Genomic DNA, 26046 nt, shown 5'->3' with positions numbered 1-26046 from the left:
TTTTGTCAATGTTATCCAACTCCCTTTAGATGACTTCCTTCCAGGTTTTCTTAGGACGTCCAGGTCTCATCTTTCCGTTGGTCGTCTTCCATTGATAAACTGTTCTTGGGATTCTAAGAGATAACTGAACTACTGTAATCGGCGTTTATTATGGATCTTATATTCATGTAGATGTTGTGACCATTATGATACGGATAATGTTTTTGGCATCTCATATCAAAAGTACCGTAAGCTTATATGGACTCTTTTCGTAGGCTGGCACTAGAAGAAGTTTTGGATGAGAAAACGGACATTTTGATGAGAAACGGCCAAAATGGTGAGAATTTAAATTTTCTCATCCAAAAGAATGAGAAAATTTAAATTCTCACCATTTTGGCTGTTTCTCATCAAAATGTCCGTTTCCTCATCCAAAACTTCCTCCAGTGTGGGTTACTGTAAAGTATGAACGTTCATGTTCCTTGCGGCTTGCATGAAGACTTTGTGCTCAAACCACATTTTGCTCAAGTTAGCAATGACATTTCGACGTATTATATTGCTCAATAAATTCATCATCCTGTCATACCAATATAATTATGTAGATTTTCATGCCAAAGTTCAGAAATTCATAAGATAAAGTGCTTCATTATTCCGAAATGAGCAATTTCTTGAAGGTTGCAGAATTCGGCAACTTGTACACACAAACGACCTTCACAGCCAACACAAAACGTTTTCGACATCATTCGCCAAAGGTTATAAAAGGTTGTCAGAAAACGTTTAAATGTCGGGTTATATAAAGGGTATATTAAGGGTATAAAACGTTTTCATAACATTAAAAATATTTTTGATAATCCACTGCTCAGCAAACACAAAATGTTTTACAGAAAACGTTTAAATGTCGGGCTATGTAAAGGGTATAAAAACGTTTTATAACATTCCAAAAACATTGTTGAAAACTTGATACAAAACATTCTAAACAGAATGTTATTTTGGGGTTGAAAAAATATTTTGCTAAAAATGTTTGCCCAAAATATTTACAATAACGTTTTAAAAATGTTTGCATGACCTTTATATAACCCGACATTTAAATGTTATTAAAACATTTTGAAAAATACATTTTAGGAACATTTGGAAAAAATGTTTGCAAAAATAGTTTGCAATAACATTTTGAAAACATTTTAAAAATATTGTTCTAGTGTGTTTTCATACCAAACGTTTTAAAACGTTTTGATGACCTTTATATAACCCGACATTTTAATGTTATTAAAACGTTTTTACCTAAACTAAAAGCCAAAATATAACTTATTTAAAACGTCTTTAAAACGTTTTTGTGTTTGCTGGGTTTATTCTCAAAATAGTTCCATAAAATGGACGACAGTTATGTATTTCCTCTGCTATATCTGCATATTAGAATTTGTAATTTAAATTTACTATGTAATGTATGAAATGTAAAGGTCAAATGTAAACTTCACAAATTACCTTTTTCAGAGTCTTGGTTGGTTTAGCAGCGACGTAGCTTGCGACACCACCATGGCGTCTTCATTCAGTGTAGTGTTTTAAAAAGCTAATGTCTAAACTGACATATATATCCAATATCAGTTTACATGTTGCTAAAGGTCTGTTCATACTACGCCGCAATATTGCTTTGCGATGCGGTGCGTTGCCGTACTGCATCATACTCGGTGCAAACTACTGCATTACGATATCGCAATAAAGTTAAATACATGTTAATTGCGACGAGTTGCGTTGAGTTCGGCAAAAATAAATCGATATATCGGCAACGCTCCGCACCGCACCGCAATTGCGTCGTAGTATGAGCGGATCTTAAGTCTTACCTAGTCCGCATTTGCCAGGATACACCTTAACCTCACATATGTGCAGGAAACCCTTGGATGGCAAGTGGATGCTTAGGTATCTCCCCTTCCTGTTACACGACAATATTATTTCACCAAGTTCACCGGATTCCCCAGTTATCGTCCCGCAAACAGGGTTGGTCATCATTCCACTATCATCGCCAACACGTACGACGGCACCCACTAGACGTTTTTCTGAAATAGAAAAGAAATTTTGCATACATACACAGAAAGAGAAAGAATAAAAAACAACATCGAAAAGGAAGAGTGTAACGAAGCAAAGTATGGCTATCAGACATTATCTACAATGTGTTAAAACTTATTATTGTCTTTGTTTTAAGCCTTAATGTACGATCTTTTTAAATTTTTAGATTTTTTTTTTTTTTTTTCCAAAATGATAATATGCAATCATTATGAAAGTTCCCAATACATTTGGACGCGAAAACATTGGGAATTTGCAAAGAAACAACATCATAAACTTCACCTCTATCACTCGAAATATCTCGCACTATTTGGATTAAGACGGCGAGCGCGGCCTCAGAGTTAGTCTCCTACGCAGCCAGTTTGTTTACACTCCCTCCACACGTGGAGGGAGCGTAACCAAACTAGCTTCGTAGGAGACTACGATATGCGAGTCGTTCCGACATATTATCATAATCTAAAAATATGATAATATGTCGGACCAACAGAAAATCATCCCGTTTTACTTCAAATAGGGCGAATTTGACAGTTTGCTCATAGATTTAAGTTAGAACATGTATTACAAAAGTGAAAGTATTACAAATATGCCAGTAAATCGGTTTTGAAAAAAATATAGGTATATTCTGAAAAAAGATCGTACATTAAGGCTTTAACATAATTATTTATGAACTATAATACAAAACGTTACTTACCACAGCAATCGACCCTATTAAAGATTTCAACATTGCCAACACAATAGTTGTCGCCCATGTCGACAGACCACCATGCTTTGTCATTTTCCTCTGTGAGAAAAACAACAACAACAAACATTAAGTTTACATTATTTGAAAAATAATTGATTTTGAACCAAGATTCAGAACATTTTACAGAAAAGCTTGATTTTTTTTATAAAGAAGTTTAGAGGTACTCACGTGTATGCATACACGACCGTGAATAATAGTTGCCATCTGTGTTGCCATCTACAGCGTTGCCAGAGGGGGATTTAATATTATCATATGTGCTGCTCTGCTTTGTTGGTTTGCCTATAAGATTGATTTCTGTTACATGGATAAAAAAGTTAAACATTGTAAGTTAAATGGGCATGTTAAATATTGGAACATTGTTAAAACTACAGTGTAAGTGGCGTTTACGCATACCGGGAAATATTTTTTTTTTTTTTTAAGCATTCTCGCGCAAGCTAACCAGATCCAAACACTGTATCTGGACAATTGCGTTCGAAGCGCGCAAAGTTTTGAAGCTTTTAACACTCAACCTCAGTGGCAGTTGAGATTGGACAAACTACAGAGTCTTACCTTCTTCACATGTGCCAATATACGCCTTGATCTCACAGAATTGTAGATACTCTTGGCCAGGTAAATGAATACTAATGTACTTCCCGAGACGCCCTCCTTGGTCGCGTGATACTTCCAGCATATTGCTCTGGCGATTCCTGGCCTGGTTGATCATGTCTCCATTCACCGTCCCAAATTTAGGATTATTTTTCGCATTACTATCACTGCCCACGCGTACCTGTGCACCTGATAGTCGTCCATCTAAGAATATATCAATTAAATCAATATATTGTAACATTTCCATAAGAAATCAATTGTATTTGTTTTCACAAAATGGTCGTTTTCACTTGTCAAATATGTCTCTTTTAATTTTGACCCGAATAGGCATAAAGAAATCGCTATTTAATTTCAGTGCAAGTAAATAAATAAATAAATTTAATAAATAAATAAATAAATAAATACATAAATAAATAAATAAATAAATAAATAAATAAATAAATAAATAGATAAATAAATACATTTTAATTAATTAATTAATTGCTGGAGAACATTACTTACCACAACAATCGTCACGATTGAAGATAACTACTTTTCCTACACACATTGGTTCACCCAAGTCGACCCACCACCAGGCGTTAATATCTTTTTTTGATTTCAAAAAACCAACAACTAATCACATACAACAAATATTGCAGAAGAAAAACCTATATAGACCAGCTTCAGATTGAGTGCCACCTGGAAATGACATTATAGTGACATGTTTTCTTGAGTCCTTATCATGTGTATGGACAGGTAAAAGCGCATCTTAGGATGGATTGGGAGAATATAGGGGGTGATCATTCAAAATGGCCGCCAAAATAGCATATTTTCATTAAAACAGCTTAAAGCAACTTGTAAAAACTCTTAATATCCATTCGACGATGCCAAAACCTATATGCATTACGTAATTAAAACGCCTAGTCAGATGTATTTCACACCTGCCAAACACAATCCTCCTAATTTCTGGACGTTGAATGTACACTCTCATGAATATTGATTGGCAACATTTTCCAATATGTCAGCGCTCAGCTCGGACACAAAAGACTGAATAGACGTTGCAGTCAGGTGGTTTGATCAACTCGTTATCAACGTAAATTGTTACGCTTTTACCTTTACTATTAGTGAAAAAGACGTTTTCATTATCAATTGGACCAATCATCAACATTGTTAAAATAATTTCACCACGCAAAAAAAATGTGGGTGAATTATTTGCAAAGCTCCATTCTGATTGGTGATTAAAATGAAGATATTATGTAATTGACCAAGGTAATATTAGATCGGCAGGTAGTGCTCAGGGGGTCAAAAAAAGAGTGATATAATAGCTAACCTGTGCGGTTTATATTTTACGTGTCAAAGGAAGTAGGCAAAGTATACCTGACACAAAAAGAAACTCGTCAGTTATAGTCATCCTTGCTGTTCAACAACCTGATCATTTTGGATTACTCTGAAATATACATTTTGTTAATTGCACTTTTCTCTCTCATTTTGACACCCTGTTCGTTAAAATCGAGCAAGAATTGACCACGATATGCGCCTCCAAGCCCACAAACCCCAAAATCAAAAGTTGCAATTTTAATGATTCAATTGTGCCTGTTACATTGTGTGCTTTATTGATTGGCCTGGGGTGCTTGTGTGCAACAACGATGCGTTCCATCAGGTTGTTTGAAATTCATTGAAAATCGTTGAAATTGCAACTTCTGATTTTGGGGTTTGACGGTTTGGAGGCGCATATCTTTGCCAATTCTTGCTCGATTTTAACGAACAGGGTGCCAAATGTGAAAGCAAAGTCCAAATATTACAATGTATATTTCAGAATAATCTCAAATTATCAGGTTGTTGAACAGCAAGGATGACTATAACTTTTTGTGCCTGTTGTATATAACTTCCATTATAATAATTCGTGATGTATCTGGCGAGATGTCACAAGACAGCTCTCAAAATAAAATATATTTATATTCATCCACAATGTTATAAGTCCTGCCGATTACAAGCTGATCATCATATAAATTGTTATTTGTCACTCTTCCGGCATTTATTTATAATTCTGTGCTAACAATTCATCGGCATACTAGTAGTCCAAATTGGGAGATATTAGTTATGCATCATGTAGAAAATGAAGTTCAACCCCATTTTGAGTTGGTACAGCAAAACAATATCATTTTTCCGATACAATTTTCTTATCCATCTTGTAATTATAAAATTGTAATTTATTAAGAGTAAATTAAATTTCAACCTTGGAAAAAGTGAAGTTGCCATTATAGTCATTATTTTGCGCCATTCAGCGTTGCAGAAACTTACGTGTATGTATGCACGATCCGAGATGATAGTCGCCATCCGTTTTGCCATCTACAGCGTTGCCAGAGGGGGATTTACTATTATCATATGTGCTGCTCTGCTCTGTTGATTTGCCTTTAAGATTGATCTCTGATAAACGAAGAAGAAAACATTAAAACTGGCAATGAGCATTTGTAAAGTGTAAGGTTTCAATATCTAAGATTTGAAAGCGTATTTCAATGTAGACAAGGTCTGGAGACAACGCGCTCGTCCAATACTACAAGCAACATGCCACAATCAGGGTCAAATGTTGGCACACGTTGACTCTCTTTTGGTGAATGTGAATCTCTTAGTCTTCCCACACTCTCCCCATTCAATATCGGACAAAGCCATGTTGTCATCAGGTCCGTGAGACCCATCAACATTGACAGATGGGGAGTGGGGAAGGGTGGATACAGGGATACTTCATGCCATACCTGTATCACGCCTTCGTACTATTGATATGACATGCATTATTTTGATTGTTTTGAGTAAGTACGCCAAATTTTGTTTTCGCTGCGCTGATTGCATGTGTAATACAGGTCAGCTCCTAGCATCAAATGTGTACTGGAATGTTAAGTATCTATAATTGAAAACATAATTAAAAAGACCAGTTTGTGTCTACGTCATATGTCAATCAATTCGAGCACAGTTTGTTTTAGTGTCGTGATTATGAGTTGCTGAACGTGGCGGTAAAACAGGGCGCCTTATGGTTAATTTTTTTGCACCCTCAAATATGTCTCACAAACACAAATACACAATACAAACTGTCTCACAAGTTAGGTATTCATAGTAGGAAACTTTCTTTCCTGAAGGCACAAAAGTTGCTTTTTGCCTTGTAAAAGTACGTTATTTTTCGCCATTTTCTGCAATTCCGTTTCTCCAATCGGCACCAAACCTTCTTTTTATGCGCCAAACTAGTTTTTTTTTAAATTCTGTCTTTAATTATAATTACTACTTGTGTTGGTACTGGTGTCTAATGACTGAAATTTATCGATATTGAAAACTGCTTAATCGCCTACCTGTTTTAAGAAACGCACAGAGTACGTCCGCCATCGGCTCTTTCTCCATATTATCATCACACGGGCCTCCAGTGCCATCATCACATGTTTCAGGTGTGCATTCTCCTTGACACACTTTTATCTCTTCGTAAACCCAGCTGTTGCCGAATTCAATTTTACTAGTAGCCTACAGGATACATGTTTATCATTAGATTTTATTGGCCTTATTTTTTTGAATTAGTGACCAAATGAGCCCAATTTTAACTCCAAAGTTGCCTTTTATTTAGTCAAAATCTTAAAGGAGTTATCTATGTTGGTCTTATTTGTTAAATAATTTAAAATATAATGCAAATATTTTAAAAGATGAACACTAACTTGATTTAAAGGGCGTTGGCTCTGAAAAAAGTTTTACCTATGTAAATTGCTCTTTTGTTAAAATGATTTTGCTAAAATACTTTTACTATTTTATGTACTCAAGGGCGTTTGTTACTTTGACAGTGTATAGTAAGCTCTAATTTGTTAGTATACGAAGAACACAACAATATGTACCGATTTGCCATCAGGTTTTGTCCAATCATCTGCGATGTCTAAGTTAAACAATCCACATAGTCCTTCTACTTGATCCACGAACGTCTCTGGCACCACTATAAATGCACAATGTACGCCATTCCAACCAACATACAACCCAAAATTGGTGGCGAGAAACTGTAAAGAAAAAGGTTATTTTAAATGTCACTATGATAATTAACCGTGATGTACTTAAACGAGTAATAATTGTAGACCGCCGGGACAACCTCGGATATGATTAAAGGCAATTACTTAATCTTAATCTTGCATGCTCAAAATGGATTGAATTGTTAACTCTTACCTCAGTTTATGTGGAATTGTGGATTGTGACGAAATGTAAAATTCATGACAATATGTTTATAGCACTTCTTACGGAATCAACTCTCCAAGTTGTACTATTATTGTGAGTTTGTGAATAAATAATATTATAGAATTCAGCAAATTTATTCAGCGGTGTCCGTCTGTTTTTCATGACTATCGCTTAAAAAGAACTAGGTTACGTGATGCTACGCATCTTGTGACCAGCGAATGAGGTGCCGATGTGATGACGTAATTCAATTAGCCAATCAGAACCCACTTCCGCGTTTACGCCATAAACAGTGCCAAATCGATAGATCGCTGAAGAACATTGCTGAAAACTATAATAAGAAATACTTACTGTGTAATAACCAGCTTGTCCAATGTGCACTCTCATATCTCCTGCAGCATCTCTATTTGTATACGGCAAGCTAACGGTCTCATAGTTGACTTGTATCCCTCCATAACCATAACGGAAACAGAAACTCTACAAAATCAAATGAAATAATCAATTCTAGCGACATCAGTTAGAGGACATATAAAGACCACAAAATTACTGTATGTTTTTTTTTCTAATTCCTATTGATACATTTTGAATGTACGTGTAAGATTAGTCTGCGTCTGACGAAGTGAGATGTTTTAAATCTCCAGTATTTCAGTGTGTGAGTGCGTGGCAGGCCAAATATACCAAATTTACCAGCTAAACAACTTGTTGCAATGCTTGGAATGTGCGAATGCTCTTGATTATTTTTCTCATGTCAGGAAAGTATCCATTTCAAAGTTCTTTATTGCATTATTGCATTTTGACATGCATACTGAATACTGGCCTAGCACACAATACTATAATAATAATAATAATAATAATAATAATAATAATACACATATTTAGAGAGCGCTTTTTAAATGAAAAAACAAAGCGCTATGGAAAGGAAAATATACAAGAGGGAGGAAACATTAGGTGAATAGGTGAGTTTTTAGGTTCTTTTTGAATGTTTGAACATTTGGAGTGTTACGAATGTGGAAAGGCAAGCCATTCCATAGAACAGGGGCAATGATGGAAAATGCTCTGTCACCAGCCAACTTGTGGGATCTTGGAATGGAAAGGCAAGTGGCAGCAGTAGAGCGCAACATGTACCCAGAATGACGGGTGTGAAGGACGGAGGACAGGTACTCAGGTGTTGATGAAGCAAGAACCTTATAAAAATGAACGAGAGTGCGGAACTGGACACGTTTAGCAACTGGAAGCCAGTGCAGACTATGAAGCAAAGGAGACGTATGAGTATATTTTGGTTCTCTGAAAATGAGTCTGGCGCACTTGTTGTTCTCCAGCGAGAAGCTTTAGGCGGGTGAGGTTTTTCTGGGAGATGCCATTATATTAAGCAAGGAGGAGCAGTACTACTCTTTGTGCACACTACAGTTTTAGTATGACAAATAAAACTCTTCTTTTCCGGATCATAATCAATACTTTTTCGGTACTTTAGTGATTAAAGGTGCACACTCTTATTATGCAATAATTCTAATCCCTCGTCTTTCAATAACAATATAATACTATGTTGATATGTCTCATTTCCTCAGTATAAGAATGGTTTCCGCTTTTGACATAATGCCACAAAGTTTTGTGGTGTAATACAGTATATGCATTTAGCAGTAAGATTGCAGTGTCAATTAAATAAGAATGTTTTAAATCCTCTTAAATATAATAGCTCAGTCAGTGTGCTCACGCTCTAGCAGTTCTGACCTTGGGCGGAAATGCTGCATAGTGAGCAGCACTGTGCTGAGTGTAACTGAATGTGAATGGTCATTTGACTATTTTATCTAAACCACTGAACTGAAAAACTGTGCAATGTGTCTCATATAATAAGTTTCTTAATGCCGATAGATTACAGTAGAATGGTAGAATTTAACCCAAAAATAAAATGGTAACCGATAGCCTAGTTTTAGTAAAATATGACATTTTGAAGAAAGTAAAAAAATATTAGAAACTCACGCAGGTTGTCAAAATGATTTATATGAAAGGATAATGCAAAAATTATTTGTAGATTTGTAAAATTTGATTATAAAGATCTGATGCCAGCGCAAGTGAATTCCCTAAGCATGCCTAACTACTGATGCCGTAAGTACCAAACGAGCAACAATGCAAACAAAAGTTTGTGATACTTACCCACCACCCGTCTTCACCAAAATCAAGGAATACATAAATCTCTCTTGTTATTGTGACCCTGGTATTCCAGTATGCTTCTTTGTTATTGGCGACAACCTCGAATTGGTATGGAGCATCATCTGTTGATTTGGCTAATGTGTACATGCATTTCCCTTGGAAGTCATAGCAACGACCATCGAATGTGGTATAGTGAGGATCTCCACATGCCCAGCAGACATGGCAACCTGGTTGGTAAAAACGTCCAGGAAACAGAATATAAATGTTGACCCACGAAGCTGACATATTGAGAGCTTTTTAAGTTTATCTAGATCTAGTATTTATAATACTAAATAAATTGACAAATTGTCTTTTATGTACTGAAACGTTGCATCTTCCGTTTCGATCCTGCTATGCACATCCCCATCGTAGAGCTGTTCCCGTACAGTAGCTGCATGGTCGTACTAGTATATCGTCAGCGTGCTACGCTAATTGCCGAAGTCATTTTTTGTAATTTTGAGAACAAAGAACAAAATGTGGTTTAAGCATGCATCAGTTACGTAATCACCTGAATTGTTTCGGATTATTCCCTTCCTTTCATTTGTATCATTATCATTTCGTCTTGTGCAAAGATTGGTAAATAAATATGCTTAAATGCATGCTTGAACTATATTTTGTACTTTGTTCTCAAAATTACAAAAAATGACTTAGGCAAAAAGCGTAACATGCTGACGATGAACGATTAAATGAATACGAGCAGCTGTAATTTGCCAATTTAGTACATTGGGCTATTCCATTTAAAATCCACACTATCCCTGTGGAAGATTTTGATAATATCTTACACAGAGGGAGTATGTTTTTCAAAAGGGTTAATCATTTTGAAATCCATACTCCCCCTGTATTATGGCTTTACCTATATCTTCCACAACTGGAATGAGTATTTCAAATGTAAGTTACCCAAATGTCTATTTTATATGAAACTCATACTCCCTCCGTGGAAGACTTTAGCTAAATCTTCCACAGGGGGAGTGTGGATTTTAAATGGAATAGCCCATTGTGAGCATCTATATGAAAGCACCATTTTAGGTTAAATGTTACAGATTACAGATAATGCTAAAGAAAGTATAAATTTTACATGGATTGGATATAGATTTGGTTGATACAAAAATCATACTATACTTACGAATATTGCAATTTGGTCCAGTCCATTGACCAAATGGACAGACACATCTGTATTCCCCTCCTTCATTGATGCATGTCCCACCATTCTGGCACGGACTTGAGTCACAGGGTGGCGCTAAAAAGATGAGAAATGTATATCGTTAATAAGGCATATTCCATATCATTGCTTCACTTTTGGAAATTGATAACGTCTTTCCATATATATTGGGATTCGGCAAAATGAAATTCGGTTATTCAGCGAATGGCATGTGAAGTAAACATACATTTAATTTTTTTCTACATAATAAAGGAAGTGAGGTACAAATAAGCAAACAGCAAGCATCCACTTAAAAACAACAATACAACTTACGATTTTCACACCTCGGGCCCCAGTATCCATTATCTTTTTTGCATTCGCATACAAATTCATCTACGTTATAAATAGTGCATTTTCCTTCGTTGAGACAAGGATTCGGCTCACATGGTGAACCTGTAATACAAAACATACATATGTAAACATAAAGCTATGCAGACTGCTTTTAAAAATTCCGTCTCGTTTCACCCAGCAGGGCCCGATTTACCATTGGGCCCAAATGAGCCCGGACCCAATGCCCTCAAAATGAAAATATTCTCTTTTTCATTGTTAATATTGGAACAGAGAAGTAGGTCGTTGAAATAAATACTTCTAAATCAAGATCACGACATTTAAATGCTTCTTTTTATGTCTACGACGTAAATCAATCCTGATTAGAGAGATAGCAGAACAATATCTTGACAAATAATTGATGCTACATAGAATGAATATCTTTGACAAATTAGTCATATTTTTGAACTAAAATGTATTGCTAAATTCTTTTTCAGAGTTAGTCCTTGCGTACACACTCGCAATTTCAAGCGTGTGCATAGCATTTGTGCAAAATAATACACACGGTTAGTGGCATGGTTAATTTGTAAATGGGAAACATTTTATCATCTTCTCAGTCGTTGCAACATGTGTTTTTTTATACAGTTCACAACGCATTTCACACGACCACTGTTTGTATATTGTAGACCTTTCAATCAGTCTAGATTCCGCGGAGAACAACGTTAACCAGCAACATGTCAGGTTTTTAAAATGTGTTACCTAAAACAGAAACAAATTATAGGTTGTCGCTAAACACTACGACCCATGCAAAACATTTAACCACTTTTCTGCTTAGAACTACACACCAGTGACATTCCACAATTAACGATCACAGCCAGGATCAGCTCCCCGAGTTTTGTGCGGGTTACAACAAGACAATCAGGAGTAAGTTCATTGTCCACGACAGCATACTACGACGTAATTCACCGCAAGGGTTGAACCGTAACCTCTCGCACCTTAGTCGAACGCCTTACCGATATCTTAACAGCCCACATAAATTTATATTATATAAACCCATCCCAAAAAGAAAGTACCAGTTTAATTTTGGTCCATAAGTCAAAGAAGGGTGTTAAATCAAGACCTACCAAAAGTATGTTTCGGATAAATTTATTCCGCGCAGTTTGATACCTCATTTGTCCAAATCGATGCAGAACTGATACTTTCTTTTTGGGATGGGTTTAAAAAAAGCGCAGTGATTATATCGAGGGTTGAGAGCCAGAAAGCCTTAACTCAAGAAATGTCATTTAGAGAAAAAAAGTTGTATCCTATTCATAATAAAAAATGTCAATTATGATTAAGAATAATGGAATTTAAGATATTCTTAAGTATTCAGTTAAGTATATACTGAGCTATGTTTTTCTGGCGCTAACTGGAATCTATAGTCTATGAGTTACGGCTTCATACATTTCAATTTTGTCAATGGTGGATGGAATGTGTTATTAAAATCTCTTTATAATAGAAGCCATTTGAAAATTTTGAACTTTCGTATTGAAGATATACATTTTTTTTTCGAAAAACACCTAGAAATTTTACGTCTTTTGGGGGAAAAATGTAATATCTTCAATAGGAAAGATCAACATTTCCAATTGATCCTATTTCCAATTGTTGGCTTTTTTTATCTAGCTAATGTAAAGTAATATCATACGATTTATACAATTTACTTCAAAAACTGTTAAATATCAAAAATATAAAAAATTATTTTTAATAATTTGCCATAAAATTTGTATTATATTGCAATTTTCAAAAAAAAAAAAAAGTTAAATACATTTTAACCGGGAAATGCGACGAGTTGCGTTGAGTTGCGGCAAAAGTAATCGATATATCGGCATCGCAAAGCAACGCATCGCAAATGCGGTGGTAGTATGAACGCCTCTTTATTCTTTAGTTTTATTGCTGATATCAACAGAGATACCACCATCGTCTTCTAAAGTTGAGTTGCAATGACTAACGGACATAACGGACAATCGTAATGAAATAATCATGTGAATTAGACGATCTAATTCTAAAGCTGTCCTCGCGAAGTAAATTGTACACAATAATACACGCGTACTGAGATGTTGATGCGTCTAATGCACGAGCCCCGAAGACACATTAACATCTCAGTACAAGTGGGTTATTTTGTACATCTCTTTGAGCAACAAGTGATATGCATTTATCAACTTATTTCATACACGAAAAAAAATTCTATGATTTTTGCCATTTTTATAATAAAATTGTCACTAAAAATGTTTGAAAATACAAGCAAATATTAATGCATCAACCCGCAAGAAAAATGAACGCACTTCGAGTAGTACGCGGAGCGCGAGTAGTACGCGGAGTGCGAGCCCGTGCAATCATACAATATTTATGCACGGCTAAGGTCCGTTCATACTACCACCGCATTTGCGATGCGTTGCTTTTTTCGATGCGGTGCGTTGCCGCACTGCATCGTACTGCAAACTACTGCATTGCGATATCGCAACAAAGTTAAATACATTTTAACTTGGAATTGCGACGAGTTGCGTTGAGTTGCGGCAAAAGTAATCGATATATCGGCATCGCAAAGCAACGCATCGCAAATGCGGTGGTAGTATGAACGGACCTTTATTGGGAGATGAATTAGACAAAATAATGCACGTGCGCTGATGTTGATGTGTCTAATGCAAGAGTGTATTTTATACACGAGAAGAAAAACACGTGATTTTTGTTGTTTTTATAACAAAATAATCACTAAAATATTGGAAAATAAAACCAAATATAAATGCATCAAACCGCTCGAAAAAAGAATCAAGCCTACACGACGCGAACGCGTGCGAAAGCACTGCGCGTAGTACGCGGAGTGTACGTTATACACAATCAATGCATGGTTTGGATTTTTCTAACGATTGCTCTGATTGGTTCTCGCTATGTAAGAGTGTATGAAACGGTGAGGAACAACGGTGAATTGAAACATGATTTTCGTGTCAAAAATTGCCGTGATAGTACGGCGAATCCTCTCGTTTTTCAATAGCTACGCATGGCGATTTTGTTCGAGATAGGCCGAGCGACGCAGGCTAAGCATAGTACGACTATCATGCTCTAGTATCCCATATGGTGTTGCTATTACAAGGAAATTCGATTTGTTTTGAGGTAAACCCCAGGTTTTGTTTTTAATACACTAACTTGAAATTAAATACACTAATTAGCGGCCATTGCTGTTGGCTCTGGATACATTTTTACTGCATTTTTGGCGTAACGATTTTTAAATCGTAAGTTAAAATTGTGATATATTTAATTTTGAGAATTACAATTATATAAAGAAACACAAATAGCCCATTCACCTCAAATCCAGGTGCCTGTATTGAATATACGATCACACGTGTATATCACAATGCATATGTAAACTTTCTTTATCTATGTCAACAATAGAATATTGATTTCACCAACGGAGTATGGAGCTGTATGAAAAAAATATTTATAATATAGGGTGTTGACACTGTGCGTCGCAAGGAGAACGTACAATTTACACTCTGCTGATCACGTTTGTAGGGTGCTAACGGACGTGCTGTTACCACCCTGTATATTGTATTGTGGGCAGGAATTTGGGTCAAACTGACTTCCGCCAGACAAATCCAGGATCCACGTATAGAGAGTGTGCATATCGTAAATATGGCGGACTTCTCAAATGCATTCAACAAAAGCATGATTGTAATCTACCGCGACAGTTGTCTTATGACATAACAAATGCACTACGATCAAATAGGTTGATGACAACATTTGATTGAATGGACTGCACTGCGCCATGATTACGGTGTAGGACACCGGTTTAAATCCTTTGTTTGGAGCCAATCAATTATCTAACGCACAACCTCTATTGCCTAACCATGTGATTTACTCTAATCAACGAACATTGTTAATTAAGGGTATACGATGTATTGTTGGTCAAAGCAGCAGAAACAAAGTAGTTCACGGCATCTTGCGAATGGTAATCAAAATTAGCAAAAATGCATTGCTCAATTCATAGTGAGCATGTAGAAGAATTCAAATATCACAGATATACTTTTGTAGGTCCTGTGGTTCTTGAGTTTATGTTGTAAAGAGGGCTGAAACAACAACATTTTTATAAAACTTACATAACTCATTAACAACAATAAATTAAGTAAGTATATGATCTGAAGAATGCACTTTTGCAAAAACATCAAAGTGTTATTTTTGAATAATATTGAGATTCAGATAATGCCAACAATACCTCGTATACCCTTAAGCGTTCTAATTTGAAGAAGAAAAAAATGGAATTAGGTTTTGCGAAATGTACAATTCGAATACGGTACATATATTACTTACCCGGTGTACATGTAAATCCATCGCCGGTGTATTCTGGCTCGTTGCACACACACGACCGGGTTCCTTCAGGGTCTACGGTGCACGTCGCATGTTCATGACACTGGGTATCATTACAATTTATGCCAGTCTCACTGTCACAAGTACAGTTTTCAGAACAACTTTGGTCCGCCCAACTGCTTCCATACTTTAAAATAATAAAAATCTTTTAATTTCACATCGTTGCCACGAAATTGTAAATCTACCGAGCTACGCGTTGTATCCTATAGGTATTAATACGTTTTTTAGCAGTGCACTCTTAAACTACCTACTCAACTTGTCAAATTTGACAATGGAAACTATTTAGATAGAGACATAATATATATTTCTTAAAAATGGCTCATCACAAAATGACATGTCGAGGTCATTCACCTAGGTCATTCACCAAACGCAATTGACTGCAACATATTGGAGGATGTGGACATGTTACAAACACTATTGTCTTATGTAGGCAGTCTCACGGATGAAATTCTTGTCAAAATGACTTTTTGAGTACTTTATCTTCTCACAGAGGGACATAACAGAAACTTGTCAAAAGAAAAATGGATAATGTTGTCAAATAATGAATAGAAGATCTTGTCAATTTATAGTTAGTTGTTGATATAAAACGGAATCTATATATTCATTTTGATAAGATTGTGGGTTCAAACTGAACAACATATCACATCAAAATGGGATCAAAAATAAATGAGTAGGGATTCAATTAGTACGAAATTAGAGTGTGATTATAACATTAATTTGGATTTGCAAAATAATTGTCTAGTTTTTATGAAGGATTCGGATATTGTTTTAAATATGAGTTCATTTTATTTTCTCAAGAGATTAACCCTAATAAATGATGCAGATTAAAATGAGCAAAATCATAAACACAATATACTTTTATTATGCTTGTACTACATATGCACCCAGTCTGAGATAGTGCTTATAGTTACTTGGTTAATTAACTTTGCATAATTAGGCGTATGTAATTTAATATTTGGCCTCGCTTTCAGTTTTCTAGATTTTTAGATTAGTTTTACCTGTTTTGGAGAGTTATTATTGAGTAAAAATACGTTATAAGCAAGACCCGGAAGCAAAATCATGACAAGAAGGTGATTTCAAAGTTTTGTCCATGACTGCACTGCATGAAAGCACGTAATATTTTATAGAAGACATAATTACTATGGCTTACCTCAATAAAGATCTGGTTTCTGTAACAACCTAAAAAGAAAAGTAAAACATTAATAACTAAAACAAAGTTGGACACTAAGAAGCAATATGCGGCATGGATAGTTGTATATATAACAGTGTGTACACAGGGTTCGGTTGTGTGATTGAACTTCTTCGCCAATATCTTGAATAATAAGGATTTCCTGAGTACCCATGCTAGGTTCCTGGAGGTAACCCTTACCGAGACTACCGAGACTTTTTAATTAAAAAAATTCCTAGCGTGACCAGATTTCTACATTATTATGTTTTAATGGATCCAAGTGTGTGAAAATATTGGATCCAACCCATAATAATGATAAAATTGGATGCTTTACGCCCAATATTTATTGGTCTCGCTATGAGTTGTAAATATTGGACTCGACTACGTCTCGTCCAATATTTTAAAACTCCTAGCTCGACCAATAAATATGGGCTCAACCAATGCAATTTTATATCAAAAGCATACCCCTAGCGGGACCAGATTTCTGTAAAGACATACACATACCCCTAAACTAGACTTCTCCGTAGTCCACTTGCCCATTTATAATGCATACTCTTAAAACTCTGATTTTATTAATTTTTGCACAATTGATAGATTTTCACATCTGATCTTTTTAGTGACCGTACTCCCTCTGTTTGTTGGCTTCCCACGTGGACTACTTACTTTCGATTGCAGGTAACAAGTTGTCTATGGATGCGGATTTCTGATTGGTCGACCAGATCTCGTTATGGTTTAAATCCTCCGGGCATGTGGCATTACCATTGATAACTACATTGTACACAACTATACGGCGCTTTGTGTACTAGGTACATGAGCGCGTCTTGTACGTACAGGCTTTGTGCTTGCGGTTAAATTGGATTGATAAACAAGTATGATTGATAGTGTGTGTTAGGGACTAAGTCTCCGGTCAAAGTCCTGTTAAAATGCAATGTACATAGTCGATTTTTTACTCGGGCTTTCGCGATTATTAAACTGGTAGATTCTAAAAATTCTACTGTTCAGTATTAAAGTGCAATTATAATAATTATGTTGCATTCAATAAGCCTACGTATAAACCTTTTCATAACCATTTACTAGTATTTTGATGTAATAAAATAATATCAGTATAATTTCGAGTTCAACTGAATGCGTTCATAATGATTAAATAACATATTTTTATTTATCCAAAATCGACTATGGCATAGTGTAACCCCTAACGGGACTAGTTTTTGCCGGGAGGTATGGTGAAAGTTTAGATGAAAGGCACAAATAATCAGAACATTTGATACCCCTTTGCAGACTAGAAGAGGTGAATTAAACATCCCTGACGAGACTAGAAGAGACTTTTGGAATATATCCCAAAAGACCCCTTTTTAGATTTGATACCCAAAGTGGGAGTCTCGAGACTAGCGTTAGTCTTGTTTTTTGTTTTTTTGTACCACCCCATCCCCCGATTCATAATAATCAATCACAATCCTGTCAATTATGGAAGACCAGACACAACAGTAATATCTTACTCATGGGAAAAAGTTCGCTTTTAGAAGCAGGAGGAAACAAAGTTCACGGAGAAACGTGAACGTGTATAGACTGAAATTCAAAATGCACATTATTATATACTGCGCCAATAAAGTAGCTTTACATTTGGAAAAATAATCACAATTTCCAAACTGAATAATATTTGGGTAAATTTAATCCTGCACATTATGATACCACATTGAATCCAATGTGACATCAAGAAGCACAGTTACAAGCATTTGATTAGACGAAGGTCCCGTCTTAAAAGTGACAAACTGGCCTATTCAAAACTCCACAGACTAGACATATGGTTTGAGAGTGGTGAATGACTAATTTATTCGTTTGTCTTTAATTTAAAACAAAAGGAACAAAAGAAAACTGAAACAAAAGAACTGACAAATAAAATGAAAGTTATGAAAAGTACAGAGAAGTAAAAACTGAAATAAAAACTGCTTTAAATAACGCTTCATTGTGCTGTCTCTTTGTTGCGCTTGTTGGAATCTTTTTGCGCCTTGTATAGGCCAGTTTGTCACTTTTAAAACTGGACCTTCGTCTATTCAATTGCTTATAACTTTACTTCTTGATGTCACATTGGATTCAATGTGGTGTCATAATGTGCAGGATTAGATAGTGCATCTATTAAAAATTCAAATTTACCCCAAGATATGATTCACTTTTGAAATTGTGATTATTTATCCAAGTGTAAGGATACTTTATTGGCGCAGTATAGTTGGTTGAAGGAGAGCGTGCATTAATGGTTTGGTTATTTGCTTTCGGAGATCGCGGGTTCGATCTTAAGCTGGTTTCATACTACCCTGCCGCTTGCCGCTGAGCGGCGTGGCGCACGCGCATTGCAGACAACGGACACAATCAAGGCTTGTCATTGGTGGCATTAGTGGTCATTGGACTGTAGATGAATAGCTTATATCTTACCGTTCGCACACTCGCCACTATGATGATATTGAATTTCAACACCACTTTCTATGCAAGATTCGATGTGATTATTAATCAGTTGACAAAGTCTTTCAACCTCGGGAAGTGTAGCGCAAAGAATGTTAACGCACTCGTCATATAAAGACTGCATGTCATTATTACCGCAAGGCTGAGAAGATATTGATCCTATTTATGAAACAAAGATGAAAGTCACAGTGTTAAACATCATCAATGTAATATGTACAATTTCCATATCATACATTTTATAAACAATTTATAAGAACACCAAACCCAAGTGGAACGAGGATGACCTCATTGATAATTAAAATACTAAATACCGAAATAAGCCCGGCGCATGCAAACATAATGAATATGGCAAGCTGTTTGCGTGGAGCCTTTCATCCAATTCGCCGTCGAATTGATGTAATAATCGGAAGAACTAGGATAGCAATGGGTGAAAGCAATTTTGGTATATATCGCCCTGCACTACAAGCAGGTTACACTCATCACCTGTGCATGTCTGCAATCATAGATTGAATACAAACCGCTCTTTTCAAATAGGTGCGAACGAGTGATCAGCATGATATGGATATTCTATAGAATCACGATCCAGGTCTTTATCCCTGCTCCAAACATCTATAGTTCAATGCAGATGTACCGCATGAACGTACTAGTGCAGCACGATATATTCAAAATTTGTTTTCATTTATTGCAATAGCAGTTAATCCGATTATTACATCACTTCGACGGCGAATAAATTTATGTACGGTTTGTACCTACATGTACAGCATCTTTACAACTTATTTCACACAATTATTATCTTCTAGCTTGCCTCATTACAATGTTGTCATTTTTTGACAACACTGCCGAATAGCCCCATACTCATATTGTACATTGCAGCTTTAGCAGCGCTCACAGTTGATTTGATAGTAACAATATTAATGATAAAGCGGTAATAACAAGACAGATAATATGAAATATGAAAGATGAAATTTGTGCATAATTTTTTTTTTCAACTAACATACCGCGTAGGCATTGTCCTTTTATATCTCCGAAACAAACTATTTTTCTTCATCTTCTTTTCCATAAAATGTTAGCTTTTACTGTCAGATATGAACCCTTTTAATTTTGAGCCACACAATTGAGGTAGGGCAAAGAAAACTGAAATTTACTACCAGCGCAGATGTCGCCAATGCATGTAACTCCTTCGGTTGTGCCACTGCACGGGCCTTTGATGTGTGTGTACCATCCTGCACGCCGTGTACGTACATGTATTGTGATGTGAACATGGTGCATGCGTTCGACTAATATTTCCACCGTAATAATAAAACGACGGTTCCTGCGTTTTATTCAAAATCGCAAATTTTGACTACAGCACCTAAAGTCTTGATTATTGCAGGGCATGTTAGTTTAATAAAATTATTTCAATTGTGTAAAAAACAGATTTTTGAAAAATATTGATGGCGTCCTCCTCACCAAATGTTATAATATGGCTTTAATGTTATCAGGTGGTGTATGACGTGCATTCCCTAAATTCAGTAAATTTTCATCGTCAACCGTGTAATTGAATGGGATTATTTTGAAATTTTAAAACGCTTGAAATATCACAAACAAATAGGCCTATGTTGATAAATAATATAAATACAAGCTAAAACCGTTGGGGTTCGATAATGAACCCCACAAAACTAACCAGTATATGGAAAATGCCATACGGCCGGGCGGTTTCACGAGTTGCCGGCTCGATCATGTCATCCGCCGCCTGAATGTTATAAAGTTCATAATTGATGGTAGATAAAAAAATATGAGCCTTTTGTTTGATATTCTATAATATTTTCTTTTCGTAGATCACCTACCATCAATGAAAATATTACACAGCTCCTTCGCTCGAGGATAATTCTGTGGATTGTTCTGACAAATTGTTTGTTCGCAATCATCACACACATCACAAGTAACGTCGGTACGCCAGCTGTCTCCTAATGTAACGGCATCTGACACCTGTTGATACACAGAATAAAAGGTTTAAACAAAGAGAACATATCCCGGGAGAATTATTTTGAAAATATTCCTTAGTTTCCCACGCCAATGTTAACTTTTTAACGTATCATAATTACCAAACAGTATGTATTATTTATATCAAAGGTATGTACGTAGTCTGTATGTCTGCTGTAGTAAATGGATTCAAAATACACTCTTAAAACCAAATAACCAATCAGAAAAGCTGCTATAAAATACGCGGAGTAGCAGCCAAAAAAAAATCGATTTTCATTATCTAAATTAATATATTATTGAAAAATAACACTTTCATGTTTTGCAAAAGTTCATTCTACAAATCATATACTTTGAATGAGTTATGTACGTTGTTGTTTGTGTTGTGTTGTTGTTTCAGCCCGCTTTACAACTCAAGAACAACAGGACCTACAAAAGTATATCTGTGATAATTTGAATTCTTCTACACGTTCACTATGCAATGATCAATGCAATTTTGCTAAAGCTCACTACTCTTCGCATAAATGCAGTGAACTACCAAATCGAACAGCTTTAAAAAATAGCAAACCTAAATATCTCTATTCGCGTGAAGTTTCTAAAGTTTGAAGTACTATACGCACCGTGTGTTCGCGTATTTTTGTTTGTTACAAAATAGCAGACATTCTTTGTCGTGTATGACATTAATAAACCCATATTCCTTGTTGCTCGACACAATAATGCACTTGTGCTGAATGTTGACCCCTGCGGGGCTCGAAAATTGGACGCATTAACTGTTTTATTGAGTCATATGCCTCCCTCTACAAGCGATAGGCATTTATTAACGTGTAACTATTCAACGTTGATCTGTGTTCCAGACACATCGTTGCAGCCATTAACTATTCTCATCGTATTTAAGCTCCTCAGCACTACATGTCGATCTAATATTGCCTCTGATTGGTTAATTACATGATATTTTCACTTTAATCACCAATCAGAATGGAGGTTTGCAAATAATTCACAATTTTTTGTGTGATGAAATTATTTTAACAATATTGCTGATTAGGCCAATTGATAATGAAAATTTCATTTTAGCTAATCGGCAGGTAGTTCTCATGGGGTTAAATGGAAATCATTTGGACTCATATCTGATCACAGATGATGGTCTCCTTATAACTATTGGTGTTTCTAGATGTCCAGAACAGATTTGAGTGGCCCAGTATAAAAACGACCCATGGCACATTTTTGAAAAATAGAGGGCGCTGTTGAAAAATGTCAAAAGGTTACCAAAGGTCATCCATACAAACATAACACATCATGAATGTAACTCGGGAATGTTGTCAATTTAATCTTTTAAGCATCAAATTTCGTATGTATTTTATTGAACATTCGTACATTTACAGTGCCGATTTCTCCTAATGACGAAAAATGTGCCATGGGCCGTTTTTATACTGGGCCACTCATTTGTGAGCACTCTTTCTTCTTAATACTTACATGTTTTCCGTCTGGTGTTGTCAAGTCATCGTACTTTTTGTTGTTATTGTTCCCACAAAGACCGCACAGGTTGCCAGTCAAACTTGCATCTGCTTCCGGGTCAATCTGTATTACAGCTCTGTGTGGTCTACTCCAGTAAATTTGTATGCCGTTTCCCAAAAGTACCACCTTAAAGTATTTAAAAGAAGTTGTATCATGTTAATTGTATTTCTCTCAACTGTATCAATGAAATGTAAAACATTGGTGCTAAAGAAGCAGTGATACTAATAACTAAAGAGACAAGTAATGACAGGCCGTTGCAACTCATATACCAGCGCAATGCAAAAAAGTGGGGACACCGTCGGCTTCACCCGTGTATTATCCGCCGGTGCCATTATCACGTGACTGAAGAAAAATGCTGCTGCCACCACAGAATTAGAGACAGAGAACCGGGACTCGACCGCCATCTTGATATATTATGAAAATATGAATATATAATAACAGAAAAATGCTGACTGCCACCAACGATAGCTAGCGATATAGGCTACGTAAATCGCGTATTTATATAAGGACTTGTTTTTTGTCACTGTCCTCACGTCGGTGAACGGAGTTGCAAGTCCATCGCACTTCGTGCTCTATTATTCGTCCATGGTAATGATTGCAATAGCAACAATATTCATAAAAGTAAAGATCTTGCTATATTTGTAAGCATAATTATAAATCGTGCTAATGGCAAAACTTGAACGCAATCTGATAATGTAATGAAACAATGTTGAGGAGACTACACAGGGAACACAACTTATAAGTTCCCCCTAATGCTTTTTAAAATAAATCGAAAACATTTTGCAAAAGTCAAAATGTAAAAATATTTAATGTAGCCTTATTTGATTGACACATGTTGACCAATTTATAGTGTCATACATCATTGCGTTCAGTCACAATGGTTCATTTGGTAAAAAAGAGACCGTTTTAAAAGTTGCATCCGAGTCCATAGGAGTGAACTCTCAAGAATACCTGACTGCTATGGACTCATGTGCAACTTTTAAAACGACCTCTTTTTACATAATGAACCATTGTGACTTAATGCAATGATGTGTGACGCTAGAAATTGGTCCATATGTGTAAAACAAATAAGGCTACACAAACATTGTCACATTTTGACATTTATCGAAATATTTTTCGATTTATTTGAAAAAGTATTAGGGGGAACTTATAAGTTGTGTTACCTGTATAATTATATAATTATACTAACACAAGCAATTGATATTGGATTGTAACCTTAATTCTAAGGGGAAACTGTTATTGCAATATGTTCTGAAGTAAATCAAACGATATCAGATGAATTTGTTTGATAATTTGGTGAGTTGTATTTTGACAAATTACTTTTTTTAGAAAGCATGTGATTGTCCATTTGCATTATTCCATTTTGATTACGTACTTCATGGAGCAAAATCCCGAGAAATACTCACCACTGCGTTACAATATCTTGTTATTTCGGCATATGGTTCCAAGTCTATAGTAGCGTCAGTCCTTGAAACACCGTTGATGGTTACATGGAACTCTGAATCTAATATTATGACCTAAGATATATACACAAAAGTAAACATATTTAGAAGTGTAGGCGAAGTTCGGCCAAGATATGTACAAATCAAAATTGGCTACTCCCCGAATTACCACCCTACTCATGAGTCCAGACAAATACAGCAATGTTTTGGGTTTAACAAAATATATTATCATTTTTTGTCAAATGACAGATAGCGCAATTCGTTAGTTTGAGATAAAATTCCAATGTTTATATTTGGTAATATTTTGGGTAAAAGAGCCAAAATGATGCAATTTTGCACAGTCCTTTTCTTACAATTGCAGACACAAAATTCAACGACTTTATACACGCATAAGCATTCAGATTCTTTGGTTCATCATGCTCGAGTTTGATAGTGACATAGGTGCGTATTTCGCTGGTTGCAATATGGAATCGTCCGCGTAAAGTTAATCGCGCAGAGCGCACATGTACAGAGTGTACACGACAATTTTCCCCTTATTTCTTTCATAATTCTTTTTGCCGTCCCTTTCTTTTTCGGCCGCCCCTTCCTTTTTGCCGCCCCTGCTTTTACCCCAATGCCCCCTCCATATACACGCATGTATTAGCAGTAGATGGTCCTTACCTTATCGGAAAACGTGATTATGAGACTTCTAATTACAGACATTTCTGGATGGTATTGCAATCGATGAAATTCTCCAATAATTTCAAAGTCTAGTGAGCCATTGCCACAAGATTTTGCCAAAGTATAACTGCATTTTCCGTGATATTCGAACTTGACGCAATCGAAGGTATTGAAATGCGGATCACCTGATGCTATGCAGGTATCTGAAACGACATTTTGAAACCCTTACTTAGACATTATGCTTATCTTTTTATATATTCCAAAATCACACACATTCAAATTAAGGTAACCTTTGTATTACAGGCTGTATCAAAATGATTGGTATCCATCTGCTTTGCACATACTGCAGTTACTGTCCGTTTTCCTATACACAATACACAGTGCTCTTTCCCATTGACGCGTGACTTCTACAAATAGCCCTACGTTAAAAGTATGGGGATATGACTAGTTAACGTCGCTGTGTGAAAAATAACCGGCCAATATTAAAAGTACTCTTCTAAAGTTCTAGAAAATATAGTTTTTTAACATGTCCTAAATTTTTAGCTAATTTAGATGTTTGGAAATATTCGTACTTTGGTGATTTAGTTAATGTTATAGGTAATAGTACATTGCCTAGTTAACGTCGCTGTGTGAAAAAATAACCGGCCAATATTAAAAGTACTCTTCTAAAATTCTAGATAATATAGTTTTGTAACATGTCCTAAATTTTTAGCTAATTTAGGTGTTTGGAGAGGGTCGTACTTTTGTGTTTTAGGAAGGATATGTAAACGACAGATAACACCAAAAATATGAAGAAATTATTTCCAAACCGTGTTAAGTCAACAATCATTATGTTGCTCATTTTCAAGAATGCTGGTTTACAAAAAGCACGCCATTGTCTCATTTCGTGAACAAAAGCACACATACCATTGTTTCCTTTCGTTTCCTTTATAATCGGTTACCCAACTGAAGCTATAATACAAACTTTATTGCGATATCGCACATGAAAACAGTCACATGTGCACAGCCAGAGAAGATCCGATTTAATCAGTTGAGCTGTTTCAATGAGTGATATCTTGGTTTAATAGCTTTTAATGGGGTTAAGTCCTGCAAAGGTCGAGATGAATTCTACTGTAGACATGACTGCATCATGATTCTAATTAACCCCATGAGAACTACCTGCCGATTGGCCAAAAAGAAGATTTCATTATCAATTGGACCAATCAGCAGCATTGTTAGAATGAATTCACCACACACTAAAATTGGGGTGAATTATTTGCAAAGCTCCATTCTG

The 26046-nt window shown here is 35.8% G+C and overlaps 2 protein-coding genes across 2 annotated transcripts in view; both read right to left on the bottom strand.

Annotated features, from left to right (window-relative positions):
• Positions 1-3946, bottom strand: part of LOC140160832 (IgGFc-binding protein-like) — an 81442-nt gene extending 77496 nt beyond the window's left edge. The window contains exons 1-5 of the mRNA XM_072184144.1: positions 3860-3946; positions 3323-3562; positions 2942-3067; positions 2723-2812; positions 1812-2024 (exon numbers count right to left, since the gene is read on the bottom strand). Coding sequence (XP_072040245.1) covers positions 1812-2024; positions 2723-2812; positions 2942-3067; positions 3323-3562; positions 3860-3905 — 715 coding nt within the window. The 5' untranslated portion in view covers positions 3906-3946. The remainder of the gene's footprint in view (positions 1-1811; positions 2025-2722; positions 2813-2941; positions 3068-3322; positions 3563-3859) is intronic.
• A 1672-nt stretch (positions 3947-5618) lies between these two features.
• The window catches only part of LOC140160034 (zonadhesin-like), a 32083-nt gene continuing 11655 nt past the window's right edge, over positions 5619-26046 (bottom strand). Inside the window, exons 3-16 of the mRNA XM_072183304.1 lie at positions 24774-24976; positions 24078-24188; positions 22630-22797; positions 21027-21168; positions 19174-19359; positions 16729-16757; positions 15522-15705; positions 11187-11306; positions 10839-10952; positions 9680-9903; positions 7880-8005; positions 7204-7359; positions 6676-6841; positions 5619-5764 (exon numbers count right to left, since the gene is read on the bottom strand). Of these exons, the coding sequence (XP_072039405.1) occupies positions 5619-5764; positions 6676-6841; positions 7204-7359; positions 7880-8005; positions 9680-9903; positions 10839-10952; positions 11187-11306; positions 15522-15705; positions 16729-16757; positions 19174-19359; positions 21027-21168; positions 22630-22797; positions 24078-24188; positions 24774-24976 (2075 nt within the window). The remainder of the gene's footprint in view (positions 5765-6675; positions 6842-7203; positions 7360-7879; positions 8006-9679; positions 9904-10838; positions 10953-11186; positions 11307-15521; positions 15706-16728; positions 16758-19173; positions 19360-21026; positions 21169-22629; positions 22798-24077; positions 24189-24773; positions 24977-26046) is intronic.

This window comes from Amphiura filiformis, chromosome 9, assembly GCF_039555335.1.
Source record: "Amphiura filiformis chromosome 9, Afil_fr2py, whole genome shotgun sequence".
NCBI lineage: Eukaryota > Metazoa > Echinodermata > Ophiuroidea > Amphilepidida > Amphiuridae > Amphiura > Amphiura filiformis.
Note: the sequence above shows the minus strand (reverse complement) of the source record. Positions and strands in the feature narration are given on the sequence as shown.